At 42.4% G+C, this 23555-nt stretch overlaps 1 protein-coding gene across 1 annotated transcript in view; it reads left to right on the plus strand.

Annotated features, from left to right (window-relative positions):
- Nucleotides 1-1341: 1341 nt before the first annotated feature.
- The window catches only part of LOC139016364 (ankyrin repeat domain-containing protein 26-like), a 63518-nt gene continuing 41304 nt past the window's right edge, over nt 1342-23555 (plus strand). The window contains exons 1-10 of the mRNA XM_070424350.1: nt 1342-1355; nt 3050-3164; nt 3327-3500; nt 4782-4879; nt 6939-7006; nt 8857-8913; nt 12869-12925; nt 14893-15027; nt 17837-17870; nt 22843-22930. Of these exons, the coding sequence (XP_070280451.1) occupies nt 3393-3500; nt 4782-4879; nt 6939-7006; nt 8857-8913; nt 12869-12925; nt 14893-15027; nt 17837-17870; nt 22843-22930 (645 nt within the window). The 5' untranslated portion in view covers nt 1342-1355; nt 3050-3164; nt 3327-3392. The remainder of the gene's footprint in view (nt 1356-3049; nt 3165-3326; nt 3501-4781; nt 4880-6938; nt 7007-8856; nt 8914-12868; nt 12926-14892; nt 15028-17836; nt 17871-22842; nt 22931-23555) is intronic.

The following is a 23555-nucleotide window of genomic DNA, read 5'->3' on the forward strand; positions in this document are numbered from 1 at the left end:
TTAAAACTAATTTTTAAAAAACATTTAAACATGTTCTTTTTGTTTTATTGTTGACAGTATTACAGACTTCTCCCATTTTTTTCCTTTTTTGTCCTCCCTCCACCCAAACCCCACCCCACCAGGCAACTTTCCCATATTATTGTCTGTGTCCATGGGTTATGCATATACGTTCTTTGGTTGATCTTTTCCTGTCCTCCCACTACCACCCTGATATCTGTTGATCTATTCCATGCATCCAAAGCTCTGGATATATTTTGTTCATCAGTATGTTTTCTTCATTAGATTACACATATAAGTGAGATCATGTGATGTTTTTCTTTCTCTAACTGGGTCTTTTTCTTTAAAAAAGTAATAAAACAGAAAATATAGGAGAACCATGGCCTGTGGGGATCGGCCAAAACAGGCAGTCCAACACCACCTGCCACTCCTGCCTGCCACTTTGGCTCATCCCAGCCCACTGCACTTGCCCCCACCGCTGTTCCTGCTGCTCTGCTGCAGTCTCCGGGCTGTGGCGGCCAGCCATAAGCCCTGTATCTGGCGCCTGTCCATCAGCTGAGCCACACTCCCTCTGTGGGAGCACACTGACAACCATGGGCAGCTTCTGTGTTCAGTCTCTGCCCCCTGGTGGTCAGTTCACATCATATTTACTGATCGAGCACTTGCATAGGCTTTTATGTTTATACTAGAGGCCAGCGCACAAAATTGAGTGTGCCTGCCCACTCATTTGCGCTCCACTAATCGACACCCCCCACACATGTGTGAACCTCACTGTGCCCGCCTCACTGCGCCCACCTTTCCACAACCACCCGCCCACCACCCCGCCATCTGCTGGCCACCAGCTTTGCTGTGATCAGAGCTTGTGGGTTGTGGGGGAGGGACTGAGAGATGCTCCATGCACCTCCTGGTGACTGGTCATTTGGTCATTACGGCATGAAGGCATTATGTCCACTGGCCTTTTTATAATATAGAATAATGGCCCAGGGCATGAAATTCGTGCACATTAAAAGGGAATTAATTAGAGGAAATATTTTAATATTGCTATTTGCCCTTTCTCTATAAAAGAAGTATCAGAGCTGAAAGAAAATTAGTAAAGTGTATATGAAAATCTTCCTCCTCTCAGAGTCTGGAGAACACCACGGGACCCAGAGTCAAGTTCCCAGCCACCCGCTGCACCTCGAAATCGAACGAGACCCAGACCCAGCAGAACCTAGCCCCATTGGGCAAGATCCAGCCCCAGCCAGCCCCACCACCATCAATCCTCGCCGGGTGGGGAGGAGGGGGGCGCAGCTTCAGGTCCCTTGGCCTGGCACCAGGGCAGGGGGCATGGCCTGAGATCACCCATCTACCTCCACCAGGTGGGTGGCGCAGCCTCAGGTCCCCACCCCGACTCAGCACCATGCAGCCCCAGGTCCCTGCTGATCGCTCATTACGGCTTGTTATGGGAACCCTGCCTTTGCTGTGGGCATAGCCATCTTGTGATGGCCTGATGGAGTGAGGGTCAATTTGCGTATTATCTCTTTATTATATATAGGACTAGAGGCATGAAATTCGTGCATGAGGGGTTCCCTCAGCCCCACCTGTACCCTCTCCAATCTGAGACCCCTCTGGGGATGTCCGACTGCCGGTTTAGGCTTGTGGGATCAGGCCTAAACTGGCACGGATCAAGCCTAAACCATCAGTAGGACATCCTTCTCACAATGCGGGACCCCTGGCTACTAACCGCTCACCTGCCTGCCTGCCTGATTGCCCCTAACCACCTCTGCCTGCCTATCTGATGGCCCTTCACTGCTCTCCCCTGCAGGCCTGATCACCCCTTACTTCTCTCCTCTGACAGCCTGATCATCCCTAACTACTCTCCTCTGCTTGCCTGATCACCCCTAACCACCTCTGCCTCAGCCCCCACCGCCATGGCTTTGTCTGGAAGACATCTGGAAGGACATCAAAAGATGTCTGGTCTATCTGGTCTAGTTAACATATTACCCTTTTATTAGTATAGATGATAATATTCCATTGTGTAGGTATACCACTGGTTTTTAATCCATTCATCTGCTGCTGGGCACTTAGGCTGTTTCCAAATTTTAGCTATTATAAATTGTGCTGCTATGAACATAGGGGTGCGTATATTCTTTCTGATTGGTGTTTCTTATTTCTGGTGATATTTTCCTAGAAGTGGGATTGCTGGGTCAAATGGAAGTTCCATTTTTAATTTTTTGAGGAAACTCCATACTGTTTTCCACAGTGGCTGCACCAGTCTGCACTCCCACCACAGCAGTGTACAAGGATTCCTTTTTCTCCACATCCTCACCAGCACTTGTTGTTTATTGATTTGTTGATGATAGTCATTCTGACAGGTGTGAGATGGTACCTGGTTGTCATTTTAATTTGCTTCTCTCGGGTGATTAGTGACTTAGAGCATCTTTACATATGTCTCTTGGCCTTCTGTAAGACATTCTGAATTTAAAATTGGATTCCAATGTCAGAGATGTTAAAGTGAGAGAATATAAGCATTTTAGAATAATTGAAATTCTGTGTTCTTTCTAATCTTTAAAACACATATGCAAAGTAGGTATAATGATATCAGTTTGCTAATTGACATGTTGTCTTTGTAAAGTGGCGGTAATAGTAATAATGATACTAATATCACAATTATTAAGCTGTTTTTTATGTGCAAGTTAATGTAGTAAACACTTTGCATAGATTCTCATTAAAACAAACAGCGGTGTCCTGTGAGATTCCTATTATTTTTATCCCCATTTTGTTGATGAGGAAATTGAGGCCCAGAAAGGCCAAGTGACAGCTAATAAGTGACAATTAAAACAGGATCAGAACCAAGTTGAGCTGAATTCCCAGGTCATCCTCTCCGTATTCAAATAGGCTTTTCCTTCACTAATGTGGTGAGTAACAAAAACTAATAAAAATTGTACTGTCTCCAGAAGAAAATTAAATATTTGCTTTGAAGGCATAGAGAGAAATGTTTACAATTATGTGGATATTATATGCTTTCATCTGGTGTCCTCTAATTCTCTAAGCAGTCCTCTCACTTTCATAGGACTGCTTTGCATGTGGCCTGTGGCAAGGGCCATCCGAGAGTGGTGAGACTGCTAACACGCAGACATTGCCTATTGAACCTCTGTGACATTGACAACAAAACAGCTCTCATTCACGTATGTATTAGCCAACTATGTCAACATGAGGGGGGTTTAATTTAATTACTTAGAATAAAAATGAGTTTGTCTCATTTAACTAGAAGCCATTGGTGAAACTTGTGGAATGTTTACTTTGAATTCCTAGAACTTTTAATCTATTTCTTGGCATAATACTGACAGGCTATACAATATGACCAAGAGGAATGTGCAACCATTCTTCTAGACCATGGTGCCAATCCAAATGTAATGGACATCCATGGCAACACTCCTCTTCACTATGCTGTCCTTGGCAACAATACAGCTATAGTGGAAAAGCTACTTTCCTGTATGGCAAATATGGAAGCAAGAAATAAGGTATAGACCAAGTAACTTTATTTACAAAATACTTGAAATACATGTTTTTCCTTTAGTTTCAAGCCTTTTAAAAATTATATGTTCTATTAATTTTAAAGAGAAAGGAAAGGAGAGGGAGAGAGATAGAAACATCAATGATGTGGAAGAATTATCCATTGGCAGCCTCTTGCCCATCCCATCTGGGGATTCAGCCCACAAACTGGACATGTGCCCTGACCTCCTGGTTCTAGGGTCAGCACTCAACCACTGAGCCACACCAGCCAGGCACAAGGACTTTCTTTCTCCTTCCTTCCTTCCTTCCTTCCTTCCTTCCTTCCTTCCTTCCTTCCTTCCTTCCTTCCTTCCTTCCTTCCTTTCACACAAAGATTTTCTTTCTCACATACATACACTGAATACAAGAGATCAGGCCCTATCACCATGGAGACACTCCAAAGCCCAATCAGGGAGGGCTGGAGAAATGTAGTGTCCATGGAAGGGGCAAAGCTCTGCCTCCCAGCTACCCTTCCACTCCAGAAGGAAGAACTTCCTGTTAGTGCCTTGGAGTGGGAGATGGGCTCAGAGCCCACTAAGGCTGAAGGCCTGGGGGAGTGAAGTGATGCTGGGGCCTGGCTGCTGTGCTGGCAAGGGCTTAGGAAATGGTGCTGCTGGGGATGGGTGGGAGGAGGAGGCCTAGTCCCCAGCAAGGGGAGCTGGGTGAGTGCAAGAGGGAAGAGGAAGCCCCAGTCCACAGGCAACAAAATAACAACAGGATACCACGATAGGAACACAGATTCTGGGAACCCGTACTGTAAATGTTGGAAGTGAGATTTGGAGAAGGATGCTGCAGTTAATCTGTTGAAGAGGAAGTGCAGGGCATTTTAAAGGGAAGAACAGCAGTGACTGCACAGGGGTGAGAAGATAGGGGATCCTTTTATTTATTTTTCCTCCTCACCAGAGTATTTCCAATCCTCCATTGATTTTAGAGAAAGTGGAAGGGAGGGAAGGATGAGGGGTGAGAGAGAGAAACATTAATGTGTGGGTACCTCTTGCATAGGCCCAGACCAGGGCTGGGGACCAAATCTGCAACCCAGGTACAATCTTTTGAATGGGAATCAAACCTGGACCCTTCCATGGGCAGACCAATGCTCTAACCAGTGAGAACACCAGCCAGGGCAAAAGGGGCTACTTTTTATTTACTTTCTATATTATATGTGTAAGTTCAGAGGATCTTTTATAAGTTTTAATGTTCAGTTTATATTTATATAATTTAATAAATTATAAACTGTTTTTCTGTTTATACAGGATGACTTCACACCACTTTCACTTGCTAAATATGAAAACAAAGAGAAAATGGTGGAGATTTTAGTAACTAGAGCTTCAAAAACCAATCACATGGAAAGGTACAATTGCTCATTCCTTGTTTTATATTTGGAGGGTACATTTATTAAAGCTGGGGCCAGTGAAACAATGAAGGGCTGAGTTGGAACTATTCTAAGCTGTCAGAGAGACTGAAATAAAGCTGCAGGAAAAGACCAGACTTTCTCCTTTGTTACCAGACCTGCCCCCCAAGGACACTAGAACATCTTTGTTCAGGTAATGGAAGGTCCCATGTCGCCTTTCCCAGAGAAGTAGGCAGCAGCCTGCCTGAGACTCCATAACTGAGGTTGGCCCCTCAAAGGATCTCTTTGCCATAAGAATGAAACATTCCCTAGTGAGTTTAATTTACCTCAGGTTTCAAAATATTTTAAATTATGCCTCACATGGAAGCCAGTTAGAAATCTCTGATTCAAGAGTAGGTTATTGGTCCTTACAATTGTTAAGGCCCCATAATGACTCATCAGTATCCATTAGTGACAGGTAGGATTCTGTCATCCAACCCAGTTGGGTGTGGACAGGGATATTAAGCATCATTCTCATAAAGATCTGCTGGTTCACAGTGTGAGTAGATAGGGAAGGGATAGTAGTGGTCCAGGCCACATCCTGACTTCTATTAGTTTTCTGTGGTCGACATGATTCACAACAAAAATAAGGGAGCATTGTGTTATCGGACTTCATGAGGTAATGTGTTTATACATACATTTAGTTGCAAGTTATATAGTAGCTAAAAAACCCTGAATTATAAACCCCAAAGAAAGAATAGGTAATAACCAAAATCCTATATAATAAAAACCTAATATGCTAAGTGTCTGGTTGTCTGGTCATCCATTCAACCAATAAAAGCATAATGTGTTAATGATATGCTAAGGCTGCTCAACTGTTCACTGTGATGTGCACTGATCACCAGAGGGCAGATGCTCCAACTGGTAGGTTAGCTTGCTGCTGGGGTCCAGCCAATTGGGACTGAGCGAGATGGGCCAGACATGCCCTGGAGCTCTTCTGTGGTCCCTCCCTGGCTGGCCAACCTCCTGCTTCCCTCCCCAGCTCCAATTGTGCACCAGTGGGGTCCCTCTGCCTGGCCTGCACCCTCCCTCAATCCAGGACCCCTCAGTGGGGCACATTGACTATCAAGTAGTTCCATCCTATATAATAAAATGCTAATAGGCAAGTCAACCAAATGGCAGAATGACCAATTGCTATGACGCACACTGACCACCAGTGGGCAGAAACTTAACACAGGAGCTTCCCCCTGGTAGTCATTGCACTCCCACAGGAGGAGTGTCACTCAGCCAGAAGCCCTGAGATGGCCTCATGACTACCAAGCACAGAGGCAGTGGCGGGAGCCTTTACCACCACCGCTGCAGCACTAAGGATGTCTGACTGCCGGCTTGAGGGCAGGCCTAAGCCGGCAGTTGGACATCCCCCGAGGGCTCCTGGACTGTGAGAGGGCACAGGCCAAGCTGAGGGACTTCCCTGCCTCGAGTGCACGAATTTTGTACACCGGGCCTCTAGTTAATATTTTCTGAGAACTGCAACATTTGAATGTTAGAAACTATGAAAAACCCACATTGGGATTTCATTTGGATTCTAAATTAGTTTCAAAAAATAAAGCTCATGATGAGAGTTTTCCTTTGCCTTGCTGTTTCTCCAAGCATCTCTTTTTGCTGTATTATGTCATTTAATTCTCCAAAAAACCTTCAAAAGTAAGGTAGTAAAACTATTATTTTGTAGAGGAGGACCTTGAGCCATAGAAAAGTGACTTGTTTGAGAAAAAATAGCTGTTGGTTATAGAACAGGGATGTCTGAGTTCAAGAGACTTGCCATTATGTCAAGTTAACTCTAGTTAATTCACCAAACTATGTTACCCTCAAATCCTGACTGTTTCGTGCTTTTAAAAAAAAAATTACATGCTTCATAAGAAGTTTGTAGAACTTACAAGTTTGAAGTGTATAGTAGAATTAAAGTTTTAATATTGACTCTGATGTTATCTGAAATATTCTAAGAATTTACAATATTAGGGAAATATTTTTATGTGTGTATTGACATAGTAATATTATTTATAACCTTTTTTTAAATTGATAGTGAACAACAACTACCTTCGAAATATAAAGAAGAAAGACCTATAAGATCTTCTGACGGTAGCAATCTTGGTAAGACTTCTGATAGTGAATTACTCTTGGTTGTCCTACCATGGATGAATTAAGAGTAAGTTTTGCTAATGAAAGAGCAATAAAAGAAAACCCACAAATAATGTGTAAGTTGCATGTATAGTTTTTCTTAATCTCTTTCTTAATAGAATAGTATTCGGTATTTTTAAAACAGTTAATTATAGGTAATTTTAATACCTGGGGCAACAGTGAAAAGAGGTTCATTTATTTAGTCCTTAACCCTAAAATCCTATATGATATCTTTATGTAAAAAAGAAAAATGACTTTAAGTTACGTTGTTGTATGTTTCCTCTATATTCATTTTGTAACTAATTGGACTTGTTTTAAAAATGAATCTTTTGTTTAGTTTTTACAGCCAGTAGATTACATTTAGTAAATGAAAACCTGTTTTTTCATAGTGATTTGTCTGACTAAAAAAGTCACTAAAACTGGGAACTCAACAATATTTTCCTGGTACCACAAACAAATGGCAAAAAATAAGAACTACAGAACTTAGTTGAACTACAACGCTCAATGAGATTGTTTTTCTTGATTTCAGAGAGGAAGGACAAGGAAGAGGCATAGGATCATCAATGATGAGAGAGAATCATTGATCAGCTGCCTCCTGCACACCCCACACTGGGGATCGAGCCTGCAAAGGGAGCCTGTGCCCTGACTGTGAATCAAACTTTGATCTCCAGTTTCATAGGTCAATGATCAACCACTGAGCTGTGCTGTCAGGGCCCAATGAGGTTATTTTTCAAAGATACCTACCGACAGCACAGAAGTCAGAAAGGCCAAACCTGTTGAGAATCATGGAGTATTTCATATATAATGCCAACAAGATCTCACTGTTATCACCTTTATTCCTCAAATGTCAAGACAGAATGAGATATGATGATTCAGTAGAACAAGATGTTTCCTTCTGTTTGTTGGATAATTGTCAGGACATTGTCATTTCTTAGAACAAGATACTCTGTTACCATTGATCAGAAGGTAATCATAATAAGTATTCAAATAACCCAATTCAGGACTCCTACAAATTACAATAAAAGTACAAAAGTGTTTCACAATGACAAAAATGCCATAGTGCTACCCAGATGTGGCTCCTAGTTCATTGTGCAATCGGAAATGTATGAGGACACCTTGGACTCGGTAGACCTTTATCAGAGGACTTGTGTAGGCCGGTTTTGCAACTTTTAGGAAATACAAGGATGAAATGGTGTTTTGACCCTGAAGTTTCTCATAATATGAGAGCGCTGTCCCTGGTTTATTTCTGTTTTTTGTGTGTTTTTTTTTCAGCAGAATTTTCAATTTTTTCCCAAAATCTAATTATTAATTTACTTACTGGTCTACTATTTAACTCTCAGGTGCCTTTTAGGTACTGAATGACATTCTTATGTTGCAGAATTGAAATATTTTAAAAACACAGTCCCTGCCCTCTAAGAATTTGTTAATGTCATTGTCATTCCTATTACTTACTATACTTTATTCAGTGCTTACCAGGTGGTAGAATGCACTAGGACTTTATAATTATCATTTATTTTATTGATGTGAAGTATGTGCCAGCCACTTTAAGTCCATGATGAGAATTAGAGTTTTAAAAATGTGGGTTAGGCCTTGGCCCTGTAGGTCAGTCCTTAAAGCATTGTTACCAATATGCCAAAGTTGTGGGTTTCATCCCTGGTCATGCTACATACCAGAACCAACCAATGAATGCATAAATAAGTGGAACAATAAGTTGAAGTTCTCTCCTTTTCTCTCTCTAATCAATGTTTTTAAGTAGTTAAAAATCAAATAAAAATAAAGGTGTGCTTGCACGCCCAAGTCTTTCTCCGTTTCTTTTCCCACAGGGATGTATCTCCCAAACTCTGAGGGACCCCAGGAGGCTTACAACCAGAGCAACAATGGTCAGTGGCAATTTATCCCGGGCAAACCCTATAAACCTGTCCCCAAGACCCTCTTTTGTCTGACTACTTAGTGAGCCTAGGCTAATTTCTCCATCCCTTTCTTGTTTCACTATCCCCAACTTTAATAAATGTCCTCTAAAATTCACACACACACACTATAAAAATTAAAAAAATTAAAATCTGGGTGGGATTTAAAGTAAGCATGCAGATGGAGGAGAAGTTTGCCAGGTAAAGGGGCAGAAAGGTTATGTTTGGCAGGGGGAACAGGTATTGCAATTACACGTTAGGCAGCAGGAACAGCAGGGTAAGAGCTAAGATGCACACGTGAAGTTTATGGGATTCATGAGCAGTACCGTTTCAATGTGAAAATGTGCACTACGGGAATGGTTGGGAATGAGGTGAGTGCTTAGCTAAGGCAGGCTTATGAAAGTCCTTAGTACTACAGAAAGGACTAGATCTTATCTTGTAGATCTTGGGAACTTATCAGATAGAATGCTGTTAGCTTCAGATAATAGGTGGCCTAATTAAGAGGCTGAAACAATAGGAACCAGGATTGTTTTGGTGGCTCAGTGATGACATAAGGATCCCAGGTGTTGTCCCTTATTCAGCTGTGAGGTTGTCAGTGTTTATGTCTGCTTTCCTGGTCAGTAATTGGCTATGGCTCCAAAGCATCCTATTCTCACATGGCAATATGTGAAGGCCAAAGCACTGCTTTGTTCATTTTTAATTTTTTTAAAAATCTACTTGGTACACAATATATTACTTTCAGGTGTATGACATAGTGGTTTGACGTTCACATATCTTATGCTGGGTTCACAGTGAAAAGTCTAGTAACCATCTGTCACCGAGCAAAGTTATTTCAATAATTAACACATTCTCTGTGCTGTGGACTAGATCCCAGTGGATTACATATTTTATAACTGGAAGTTTTTACTTCTTATTCATATTCTTTATTTCATCCCTCTCCTCAACTATCCTCTGGCAACCATCAGTTTGTCCTCTGTAGCTACAGGGTGTGTTTCTGTTTTGTTTGTTTTGTTGTTTTAGATTGCACAGGTAAGTGAGATCAAACAGTACTTGTCTTTCTTTATCTTATTTCACTTAGCATAACATCCTTTTGGTCGATGCATGTTGTCCTAAATGGAAAGATTTCATTCTTTTTTATGTCTGAGGATACATGTATATACACACATATATAATCTTATATACATATAATATATATATACTGCACCTTCTTTATTCATTTATCTATGGAAAAACATCTATGCTGCTTCCATATCCTGGCTATTGTAAATCCTGCTGCAGTGAATATGGGTGTGAATATCTTTTCAAATTCGTGTTCATGTTTCTGTTGGATACATATCCCGAAGTGGAATGGCAGTTCTATTTCCAATTTTTTGAGGAGTGTCCATGCTGCTTTCCACAGTGACTGTACCAATTTACAATCACTTGAACAGTGCATGAGGCTTTCTCTTTTCTCCATATTCTCGCCAAAACTTGTTAGTTATTCATATTTTGATGACAGCCATTTTGAGAGGAGTGAGCTGGTACTTCATTAAGGCTTTCATCTGCATATCCCTGGTTAGTGATGTTGAGATATGTGCTTTCTTTAACTTAAAAAAATAAAACAACAAACAGACTGTCAAACTACAGCAGGAAGACCTGGGAGGGTTGGAGAGGGAGGGGGTAAGAGATCAACCGAAGGACTTGTATGCGTGCGTATAAGCATAACCAATGGACACAAGACACTGCGGGGTAGGGGAGGCTGGGGAAAGTCAAGGGGGGGGAAAAAGGAGACATATGTAATACTCTTTGTAATACTTTAAGCAATAAAACAAATTTTGAAAAAAGAATAATAACCGAGATTGAAATGTAATTGAACTCTTTATGTGATTAAAAATGTTTTGACAAATTAGTTTACACATCAAAAAAAATATGGTTTTATTGATATTTAGTGAGAGAGGATAGGAAAGGGAGAGAGAGATGGAAATAGCAATGAGAACCATCACATTGATCTGATGCCTACTGCCCACCCCTTCTGGGTATCAAGCTTGCAACCCATGTGGCCTGACCAGGAATAGAACCAGCGACCTCTTGGTGCATGGGACAATGCTCAAGCCTCTGAACCACACTGGCCTGGCCTATGTGTTTCCTGTAAATAGGGAGAAAATGGACAGACTTTCAGTTGACTTCCTCTAGCAGTGGTTCTCAACCTTCCTAATGCCAAGACCCTTTAATACAGTTCCTCATGTTGTGGTGACCCCCAACCATAAAATTATTTTTGTTGCTACTTCATAACTGTAATTTCTCTACTGTTATGAATCATAATGTAAATATCTGATATGTGGGATGTGTTTTCATTGTTACAAATTGAACATAATTAAAGCATAGTGATTAATCACAAAAACAATATATAATTATATATGTGTTTTCCGATGGTCTAAGGCCACCCTTGTGAAAGGATTGTTCGACCCCAAAGGGGTCGCAACCCACAGGTTGAGAACCACTTTAGAGTGAAGTTTTATAGGCCTGAGTTACATCACATGCTCATTCCTAAACCAGTTATTGGTAAACTAGGTACTGTGATGAGCTTATTATAATCATTTCCCTTTTTGGAGCTGGGGAGACACCACCTTCTTTGTGTATCAGGACAGTAAATGTCCAAATACAGTTGTGGTTGTCCAGCAAGAATGAAGACTGACGTAGGAAGCCAGCAGTGTTTACTGCAGGGATTCATGGGAGTTTTGAGCGGAAGAGGAACAAGATGAGATTTGATTATGGCCCTCTGGTTGTGATAGGACGGAGGGATCAGCAGGCTTTTTCTGTAAAGGGCCTGATTTTAGGCCATGTGGTCTGACATGTCTACTCAAGTCTGCCACTGTGGTGTGAGGGCAGTCCTAGAGAGTCTGTAAGTGAACAGGCATGGCTGTGTTCCAGTGAGACTTTATTTGTAAAACCAGATGGCAGCTTGTATTTGGCCTTGGGCCCTCCTTTGCTGACTGACCCCTCATGTAGTGGGTACATAGAAGGAAACCACATAAAGAAACGTGGAGACAAGGGAAGCTTTTGCCTCCTTGAACTAGCATCAGTCCATTATGAAGTTTTTACCCATCCATGCAGAAATGAGTCAGGAAACTATATTTACTCCATTTGAAATGTTAGTTTTTTTCTAGGTCTATGTCTTTCTCACTTTTTCTGCTTAAAAAAATCTTATTAATTTAATATGGAACAATAATAGTTGGTGGTATTTCCCTCCCTATGAAAGCCATTTCTTAAGAGCCCATGTTTGACGGGCAGTTGACAGTGGCAAAATAAGTGGAGACAGTAGGAGGCTAAGTTCATATGATTTCCTGGTGATTGCATGCAAAAAGTGGTGAGGAGAAAGAAATCTAAGGTGACTGATAAGTTTCCAGGTAGTGCACTGGCATTTAGGTCGGACATGAAGACTAGGACTTTTTCATATGAGCAAGAAAGAGCAACAGTTCAACTGGAAAGAGCAGTAAGTTCCCATACATGTTGAGTTTGATGGAATATCCATGGATATCCCTACATTTTGGATACAATTTCTTTACTTTGACTTGGCCTGCCAATAACTGCCTTAAACAGGTGAACCATGATTTTAGTTTTATTATAAATTAGGAACAAGTTAGGGAAGAATTCTGTAAGCACAAGGATACTATTATACTAATATGACAATTATTGTTTTTCTGTAGTTATCACAGTTACTTGATTGATTCATAACTATTCTAAAAAGGAATTAAGCCCTGTTTAGTTGAAGAAAATTGTCAGTGTGATGTTTTCCTTTTCTTGAGCGGAACTTCCATGTTATAGAACATGTTGCCAATCATTAGAGCTCTGTATTTTCTATTCTGCGTAAATAGGGTTGTTGCTTGTTTCACATTGTTTTCTGACATCATTGTTTTATTTATCCCTTTCTATGCCTTTCTTCCAATAGCTGAAGATCTACAGGGATCTCCAAAACAAGCACTGAGCAAAACAAAATCAAAGACAGGTATTCTGTGCAATCAGCTTCTGACTGTAATTATATATAACACCTCAAATCAAATAATAACAATTTCACATAATGCAATTTTGTTAAAGATCCTAAACCATAACCTAAGTTTGCTTATTCACTAGAGAGATTTATAGGACTCAGCATATAGTCGTGCTCATACCTGAGATTTATTACAGTGAAAGACCAAAGTAAAACCAGCAAAGAGAAAAGGTTTGCCTGTGACAAAGGGTGGAGGAAACCAGGCACAAGCTTCCAAGAGTCCTCTCCCTGTGGAGTTAGCAGGAGGTCTTCATTACTCCAGGGTCAAATTCTGACAACACACGTGAACTGTCATCTACCAGTCCGGTTAGACTCAGTGCCAAGGTTTTTATGTCATGCTAACCACATAGGCATCTTCCCCATAGCATGTACCAAAATTCCAGATTTCCAAAAGGAAAGCCAGTGTTCAACGTGAACACCATAGGTTGTACAAAATGTTTAGGCACAGGGAGCCTCTATTATCAGTTTGGAAAATGTGAGAACCCTGATCGGATTCAGATTTTCAGACACCAACTGAAGGCTATGCGTTTAAGCAGGACTTTCTAAGGATAGTAGACTTGAGCCTGCTGCATGAAATGTTTCTGCACAGCAGGTATAGCCCTGACTGAATCTTTGGCGCTCACCTACAATTTTATTTTAAAAGCAAGTAATATAACATGGTATTAGTTTCAGTCGCATCATCCATAATTGCCTGCAATGCTGATTACATTTGTGACTCTCGGTGAGTATTTAACAGGTATTTGTACATAAGTTACTAGTGCAATATTAGGGAATGATAAACGTTTCTTTTTATCCAATTACCGTTTCAAGATAATTTTTAGATAAAATCAGCATAATAATTTCTGATTTAAAATTAGAATATAAAGTGTCTTTTAATTACAAATAAAAAATCACTTTTTGTTTGTGTTGCACTAAATCCCCATTTATAATTATCAAGTAAGATTGGTATACTTACCAATTATTTTCTTGTCCTAGTTTACAATTAAGATTATTGGCTTTATTTACGTCTTTCCATATGCTTCACTCAATTTGGGATAATACCCATATTCTGATCTTTATGTTAATTTCTAAGGTGACTGTGTCTTCAAAATAGCATTAATATGTTGATATATATTAATAGCAGATTCAGCGGATACATTTTTTAAAGAAAAATTAATAAGCCTTATTTTTTGAGCTGTTTTAGATGCACAGCAACATTGAGCTGAATGTACAGAGTTCCCATCAACCCCAAAGCCCCTACACACACAGCCTCGCTCATTTTTTATTTCCTGCACCAAAGTATATTTATTACAACAGATGGACGTGCATTGACACATCAGTATCAACGAAAGCCCATAGTTTACCTGAAGATTCACTCTTGGTGTTGTACATTCTATGGGTTTTGACAAATGTATGATGGCACATATCCACCATCAAGAGTATCGTATAGAATTGTTTCATTATCCTAAAAATTCTCCCTGCTCTGCTTATTCATTCCTACCTCCTCCCTAACCCTTGGAAACCACTGAATTTTTTTTTTTTTTTTTACTGTCTCCATAGTTGTGTATTTTCCTGAGTGTTGTATAGCAGAAATTATGCAGTGGATATCTTTTTGAGTGTTTAAAAAATTAAAATGCTAAGGTAATTGGATGTAGTGATCCAAGATGTTCTTTGAACTTTGTCGTTTGTTGTTGTTGTTCATCAGCATAGGCTATGATGACATATGCGGTACAAGCTGAAAGAGAATGATTTCTGTAGGCATTTGCCACCTAATGTTGAGGGTTGAGAAAAATGACCTCACGCTCTACTGCAGAGCACTAACTGTCTGGACCACCCTGCTCTATGAGCTGGGACAGATATACTGTAGCAATGGAAGGAAATAGTCTCATGGGTTCTACTTTATCAAATTGGACTCACAAAGTCTCTCTTACTTACCTTGCAACTAGAGTCTCGATGCATGAAATTGGTGCAATGGATCCGGCTCCCACCGTTTTGGAGGCTGCCTCGGCCCCCGCCTGCCACAACAACAGCCTCTGCCTCAGCCACTGCTGCCAGGGCTTCATCCGGAAGGTCATCTGGAAGTACGTCTGGATGTCCAGTCTAATTAGCATAATACACTTTTATTATTATAGAATGGAAATGGGGCCAGAAAGAGTCTGCTTCCTATGTTTTGCTGTGCTGGAATGTGTAGTGTCTAGTGACCAAGCTTCCTTTTGATGGAGTGTTCCATCCTAAACTGGCTGTATTCACTGAGAGCTGGAGAGGTCATACTGTGCTACGCAAAGTAATGTAACTGCTCCTAAGGGAAGGAGTCCAGAAAACTAATGCTATTTAAGTTTGACATTGTTATTCTATGACTAGAGGCCCCGTGCACATATTCATGCACAGGAGGAGTCCCTTTGGGTGGCCTGTGGGGATCGGGCTGAAACCCGCAGTCCAACTCTGCCTGTAGCTCTTACCTGCCACCCCCGCTCATCCTGCCCCACTGTGCCGGCCGTGGGCTGGTGCCCATTTAGTCCCTATCCAGAGAGGCTCGTACGCCAGCAGCAGTGCTTGCCACCCCTGAGCCCTGCATCTGGCGCCCTCCTGAGTGGAGTGGCCTCCAGGATTGGGTCGAAACCGCCTCTCCAACATCCCCCAAGGGGTCCCAGATTATGAGAGGGTGAGGCCAGGCCAAGAGACCCCACCGGTACATAATCAGGGGTGGGAGGGACCTCAGGAGGGCTCCAGGATGTGTCCGGCCCATCTCACTCATTCTTAATAGGCCAGACACCTACAGCAGGCTACCTATTGGTCAGAGTTTCTGCCCCCTAGTGGTCAGTGCAGGTTATAGCAAGCTGTTGAGCTGCATTAGCATATCATTAGCATATTATACTTTAACTAGAGCACCAGTGCACAAAAATTTGAGCATTCGTGGCGGGAGGGGGTGCCCTAGCCTGGCCTGTGCCCTCTTGCAGTCTGGAACCCCTCAGGAGATAAGGACCTGCTGGCTTAGGCCTGCTCTCGGGTCACAGAGGGCATGCCCAATACCTAGGTGCAGCCCCTGGTCAGGCTCAGAGCAGGGCCAATCAGGGGGTTGGGGAGCTCCCCCCTGTCACTCACAGAGCAGGGCCCATCAGGGGGTTGAGGAGCTTCCCCCTGTCATGCACAGAGCAGGGCTGATCAGGGGGTTGGGGAGCTCCCCCCTGTCACTCACAGAGCAGGGCCCATCAGGGGGTTGAGGAGCTCCCCCCTGTCATGCACAGAGCAGGGCCGATCAGGGGGTTTAGGAGTTCCCCTCTGTCACTCACAGAGTAGGGCCAATAGGGCAGTTGGGGCACCGCCCCCTGTCACACACAGAGCAGGGCCCATCAGGAGGTTGAGGAGCTCCTCCCTGTCATGCACAGAGCAGGGCTGATCAGGGGGTTGAGGAGCTCCCGCCTGTCACTCACAGAGTAGGGCCAATAGGGGAGTTGGGGCACCGCCCCCTGTCACACACAGAGCAGAGCGGATCAGGGGGTTGGGGTGCCACCCTCTATCACCCACAGGGCAGGGCCGATCAGGGGATTGGGGCGCCACCACTGTCACACTCAGGGCAGGGCCAATGGGGAGGTTATGGCTCTACCCCATCACACACAGAGCAGGGCCCATGGAGGGGGGGAGATGGGGTGCCACCCTCTATCACCCACACAGCAGGGCAGATCAGGGACTTGGGGTGCTGCACCCTGTCACACACAGAGCCACAGGGCGATTAGAGGGTTGGGGAGCTCCCCCATATCAGGCACAGAGCAGGGCTGATCAGGGGGTTGGGGCACCTTCCCTTGTCACAAACAGAACAGGGTGGATGGGGAGGTTGTGGCCCCGCCCCCTGTCACAGACAGAGCCTCAGGGCGAGCAGGGGGTTTGGGCGCTGCCCCCTGTCATGCTGATCCCAGTGCCGGGAGGCATATTACCCTTTTACTATATAGGATAGAGGCCTGGTGCACGGTTGGGTGCCAGCTGGTTTTCCTTGAAGGGTGTCCTGGAACAGGGTGGGGGTCCCCACTGGGGTGCCTGGCCAGTCTGGGTGAGGGGCTAAGGGCCATTTTCAGGCTGGCAGGTGACTGAAGCTCCCAACCGCTCCTTTTTTTCTTTTTTTTTTTTTATTAAATTCTGGGCCAGCTTTAGTTCTGAGGCCTCGGCTGCTGAAAGCCAGTTTCTGGCCTTTGTTTTTCCTTCTGTATTTGATACAATGTTGCGGTCCGGCTGGCTGAAGCCCAGCTGACTGAAAGCCGGTTTCTGGGGTTTTGTTTAGCTTCTATATTTGCAACATAGTTGCTTAGAGTTGCAGCTGAGAGGCTGGCAGTGGCATGCGGGGGACGTTGGAGTCCGCCATCACTGGAGCAAGCAAGCCTCCCTGTTCGCTTCAGTGCATGGCTGCTGGCCGCCATCTTGGCTGACAGTTAATTTGCATAAGGATATGCTGATTAGCCAATGGGAAGGGTAGTGGTCGTACGCTAATTACCATGTTTCTCTTTTATTAGTGTAGATTGGTTGAACAGTTGACTGGACTACCAGACACTTAACATATTAAGTTTTTATTATATAGGATTCTTCTTCTACTAATGTTGCCATTTTCTGTCAGCCTTATGGGATTTGGTTGGGATTATGTTCATTATAGATAACAGTTAATAGGTAGGTATCAAATTTTGAAAGAGCCCATTCTCTTTTATTCTTGGATTTGATATATTTAAAAAGCGAAAGTAAGTGTTGTTAATGGCCTGCTAATAATATAATTAATAGTCCCTCTGGTATAGTCTTTGTGTGTGGTCCTAAAGGAATACTTTATAACAAAGCATTACTCTGATACTTTTAGTGTCTTGTATTTTTCTATTGTTGTTTTAAAATGTATTTTACTTTTTTCCTTAATAGTGCATGATCTCTCTGAAGAAGACCCTTTATGCAGGTAAGATTTTATGGGTTTTTAAAAGCTATAAGTTACCTAAAGGAAAACAGAGAAAAGAAACTAAAAGTTCTAGAGTGTTCTACTGTGTGCTAGACCATATATTATATATAACCTGTGTTATATAATCATCACAATAGCTGTCAATGTAGCTGTGTATTGTAGCCTACTTTTTATTAATGAGGCAACTATAATTCAGGGAGGTGGATGAATTGACCCATGATTCTATAGTTAGCAAGTGGCCAACCTATGACTTGACTGTCAACCTGTTTGACTTCCCAGTCTATTCTGTTGTCCCTCAACATACACTGATAAGTTCCTATGTAGCGCTGGCATTGAGATATATATGTGAATCAGACCGACTCAGAAAGTGAAGTCTGATTGTGTGTTAACTCTGATTTAGAGATTTTCTAAGAGGCTTAATTAATCTAAGCATTTATCTTACTCTCCTTGACAATTGTAGTGGTAAATAGGACCTTGCTCTTTTTACCAAAGCTTTTAGGGCCCTTCTCAGTTAGCTATGGCCACAGAACCAAAGGTTGTACCTAAGCAAGGCCTCATCAGTCAAGCGTTGTTAGGTAAAATGATATCTATTTTTCTTGGAATGAATTACAGTGGGGCCTTGACTTAGGAGTTTAATTCGTTCCTTGACGGAGCTCGTAACTCAAATTACTAGTATGTCAAATCAATTATGAACGAGTGAGACACGTGATGATGGGCTGATGTTGTGGCGTTCACTGTGACATTTGCTGTGCCAACTAGCGGTGGGGTATCTGAAGCTGGCTCATAACCCAAATTTTAGCTCGCAACTCATAGCAAAAAATCGGCCGAGAGACGGCTCATATCTTGAAAAACTCGTTAGCCGGGACACCCGTAAGTCAAGGCCCCACTGTACTTACCTGTAAGTAAAGAATATCTATGTATAGTTCATGTCATATTAATTAAATTCAGCATGTATTTAAAGGATATTTGTAATTGATTCCTCTATTTACTGACTTCCCAGCTTGGTTTTCTCTTCAGGCTACGACCTTTGCCTAGTTGTATGAGGTTTTTTCCTTGATCCTATGGTATTTTTTCCTCTTCCATGAATTCTTGATTTATTTTATTTTATTCTCTGCTTTTTTTAGTGTTTCTTTCATTGTGCTTTTTTCCCCCAATGCTGCCAGCTATGGTGTTCTCCATTTTTCTATAGACAGAATCAAAGGCACATAGAATTTCAGTAGTTTAAGGAAGCCTAGTAATTAATTAAACAAAACTGCCTCTAGCTATTCAACCTGTATTTAATATCATGCCTAACTAATTGTTGGCATAGAATACTGGAAATGAAAAGAGATTAAAGTGACTCATTGGGATATATAAGGTGGTGAAACTGACTTATAAAATCAGGTTGCTAAGTGTAATACACTACCTTCTTTATCAAATCTGTAGGAAAGTTTCATAATAGAAAGATGGGGAGTGGTAGTGAACACAGTCAATAGGGGGTAAAAATGGAATTAGCAGGAGAATCCCAAGTTTCAAGTGGAACACTAGGTTGGGATTGAAGATGAGAATATTGGGGTTTGTGACAAGTTAAAGGTAAGTTATAATAAGGAAGGCCATAGGATGTTGGGAGTTCTCTAGAAAGGCAGATTAAAACATGAGGCTCAAGGAAGTCCTGAAGAGATTGCTACTCTTCTATTTGTTTGTTTAATAGAAGGAAATAGCACCATTCAAGGTTTCTTTTCAAAGATATTTAAAACATTGGAGCCATTGGAAAGATTCTTTTGATCACAAATAGGACTGTGGTCGCATCAACCTGAACTCTGATTCACAGAGTGGGACTTAGGTACCCTTGAGTCCTAGGGTGGGCTCAAATGGAAAAAAAAATAGGAGCTCCCTATTTCCCTGGCAAACAAACTAAATGGAGTCGGAGTGATCCACTCATTACATAGGTGTGTTACCCAACTCCATTACTGATGTGACATCTAGTCCTTCCCCTGCCCAACTCTCTGTGTACATGGGAAGCACATCAGCTAATTGGTTTATCCACATGCTGCTACACACAGTATACAAGCTGTTGTTTAAAGACTGACCCCATGTCAAGCAATTCATTCCAGCTCAATGGAGTGCCTGCCCAGATTTCTGTTTGGGTGTTCTCCTTTTGGAGCTAATTGGGTCATGCTCTGAAGCCCTCCACTGAGTGTGTTGTTTCTGGGGCCTCTTGGGAGGGACACTCTTGCAAGTCAATGTCAGCCTCTGCCTGTGACTTCCCCTGGGCTACCTGTGTGGAACAACAAAGCGATCCAGCTTGTGACTGCCTCTGCTGGGCCTGGATGCACCTGGGAGGGGCCAAGCTGCAGAGCAATGCCTCCTTCTACCAGCACCAAGCCCATGGGGCAGCTAAGCAAAAAGCCCAAGTCACTCCGAGATCTACCTCCACCTACCAGCTTTCTGTTGGGGCCAGTCTCTGAAAGAGCTCCTGTTGGTATGTGAGTTGCATGAGGTAAGTGAGTCATCAGGTAGGTGCCAGTGGTGTTTACCATGTTGTTGCCGATTCAAACTTGGCTTCATTTTTTGGTATTAGGCCCAGTCAGCAAAAGTCCCAGGGTACACAAATGCCAGTTATCACCCACCAGGTACCTGTGGACCTTTGTGTTTGATGGGTCTCAGGGAGTCATTAGGATAAGGCCAGCAGAATTCATCAGGCCCCCAGGTATCAAGATTTGGCTGTGTGAAGAGAGGGCTCAGCACTGGAATGGTGGCCTCAGTTAGACCAGTAAGGGAATAAAAGCCCCAACCCAAAGTCACATAACTCAATCTCTGATACCCCCTGGGTCCATCCCGACCTCCTTAAGAGACCTCCATGAAAGTCTACACCATGGGCCCAGGCAGCTGGCTCCTTTGTACTGTATAGCTTTACAGGGTCGGGGACAAGGATTCAAGATGTATGTTCCCCAGGCTGAGGCCATAAGGAAGGGAGGGCTTGACCCAAGGGTGATGGCATCTGCGAGAGGGACTCAGCACGGGGAGGGCACACAGAGGCCATCCCCTCAGCTCTCTCCCAGAGCCACACAAAGCAGTCTCTCATCACATGACTCCCAGTGCACTCTGAGCCACCCTTTCTTCATAGGCCCCAGGGTGAGTGGTGGGACCTTGTGTACCGGACCTTTAAGAGGGCTCTTGGCTTCCTAGCAGACTCTCACCTTTCCTGGGAGGGCAGAAGCCCTGCTTATTTTCACAGCCAGATGTCCTGTGAGCTCCTCTTCCAGGCTCTGGTTCTCAGGGCATTGTGATCATTTTCAGAAGATGACCAGGGAGAGTCTACTAGGGACTCAGGGTCTGCTTGAGATGGAGGAACAATTTTGAGAGTGGGTTCTCATTCAGGAAATATTTGTAATGCTGCAGAGACAGACATTCCAAATGCATCTTTCCTTCACAATCAAGCATTTTACCTGTCAAATTAGAAGGCATTTGTCTTAAGCTTGCTCCTTCTTTAGAGTTATCACGTAGTGGCTCTTCCTCATGGCATTCTGTCATTTTGAATTTTACAGAAAATTCATGTGACCTCTGCTTTGACTCATCTTTGGAAAGTTGCAAGTTCTTCCTCTGCTCTAATGTGCCCTGTTTGATGCCCATTTCCTCCTCCTTTTGCACAGAAGTGTGTCCTGAATATGCAGATGTATCCTCTTTGTCACATGCCCTATTTATTTGTGATTCTTGAGACATTTTTTCTAAATGCAAAGGTGGGAGATGAATATGCTTGCTTTGATTTTCAGATGTCTTTGCTGTTGGGGTATATGTTTTTGAAATAATTTATCCTTGAGTAATCAAGTATGGACAAAGATAAGTTAGAAAATAATTAAAATTTAACTGTTAGGATTCTTAATCTATGATTAGTTAGTTCCAATCACAGGATTGAAACTAAGAAGTAAAGAGTAATAATAACTTGCCTTGGCCTAAATACAAATAAAAATATGAACCCTCACACCTAATTTTGGCACTATTGGAATTATACAATTTATTAGATGCTAAATCTATCAAAATTAAATTACTAGCTGAATTTTAACATTACAGATGCTTCCTTCCTCACTTAAAATATTTCACCTCACCATATCCTAACAGTGAGCCCCTAAAGTGCAGAATTTGTTAGGGGTGCTCCAAGATGGAGGCAAAAGAGGTGAAAGTCACACTCACCTCCTCCCTGGGCCAAATTGGAACGAGAACTAAATTATATAACTACCAACCTGAAGACTATCTGAACATTAGTCTTATACCCAAGTTCTACAGAAGAAGCCTCAGCTACACTGGCAGGAAGGACAGAGATTCCAAAAGGGCTGGCCCCACATCCACTTGTGGTGGCTGAGAATGCAGAGGCATGTCTCAGGGCAAAGGTCCCCCTGAGGAGCATGTGGTCTCAACTACATGCTGGGCTCCCACCCTTGTTTCAGGAGTCTGTGCCCTCATAAGCTGAAGATGTAAATGTTCTGGAGCCTGCAGAAGGGTGATCTGGGAGTGGGAAGGCTAGCAACATAAGCATTTGTTTTTTGACATTTGGACATAGAACTTTCAACCATTTCAGGAACTTCCTGTATAGTTTTAAGGTAAAAGGAAGGAATGGGTTCTCCTTAATAGGTGGTTTCCATGCTAAAGAAGCAAGACTGCCATTTTTGACTGACATCGTTTAGTCTTTGGACCAGAGACAGATGATGAGGAAGGGACAGTGTATCTTCCTACCTTGACTTAGGTCATCAGATGTGTTCCAGTTTAGGGAATAAAAGTTATGTCTGCCATTAATTGGTGAAAACAGATTAATCTCAGGCAGAGTGTGTCTTCATTAAATAGCTCACAGGTTGGAAGAGGTAGCAGCAGAAATAGATAATGGAAAGTATTTAAAAAAAAAAAAAAACTAAGGCCCAGTGTTAATTATATTAAGAATCTTTATTTGATATATAGATAGCTGATTTTTCACTTAAATTGTTTTGTTGTTTTTTCAAAGAAATGGACTCACTCATTTGTGTTGTATATTTTACTACAAATCTCGCATTATTGATTCATGCCCTACATCAGACCATGAAGACTTGAAGGTAAAGTGATCTCTTGTGAAATTAATTTTCCTGTTCTGAATTGAATTATGTCTATCACTTACTCTTAAAGTTTCCTAGTGGCTTCCCTATCATTGTTTTATGTTTGTAATGCAAAATTAGTCATATTATTGTTAAATCCTTCAGTGAGGAAATATGTTTTGAATTGATTTTAGAGAGAGAGGAAAGGACTGGGAGAGAGAGAGAAAGAGAAACATTGATGTGAGAGAGAAACGTTGATTGGCTTTCTCCTGCATGGCCAATCATGGGAATGAACTGACAATCTGTGTATATGCCTTGACTGGGAATTGAACCCCTGACCCTTCCGGGCATGGGACAACACTCCAATCACCAAGCCCCACAGGCCAGAGTAGAAAATATATTTATTTTATTGTGTGGTTCTTTTTATATACAATGTCCACAAAAAGGTGGGTCCATAGAGACACAAATCAATCAAACAGGTGGTTGTCAGAGACTTGGGTAGGGGGGATGGGGAGTCTCTATTTCATCGGAATGAGGTTCCCTTCTGGAGAGATTGAAAAGTTTTGGAACTAAATAGAGGTGATCATTGCATAGCATGGTGTATGTGGCAAATGCTACTGAATTTTTTACTGGTTTACTTTATGTT

Source organism: Myotis yumanensis, unplaced genomic scaffold (assembly GCF_028538775.1).
Source record: "Myotis yumanensis isolate MYYU_CA2020_CCGP unplaced genomic scaffold, mMyoYum1.0.hap1 SCAF_1, whole genome shotgun sequence".
Lineage (NCBI taxonomy): Eukaryota > Metazoa > Chordata > Mammalia > Chiroptera > Vespertilionidae > Myotis > Myotis yumanensis.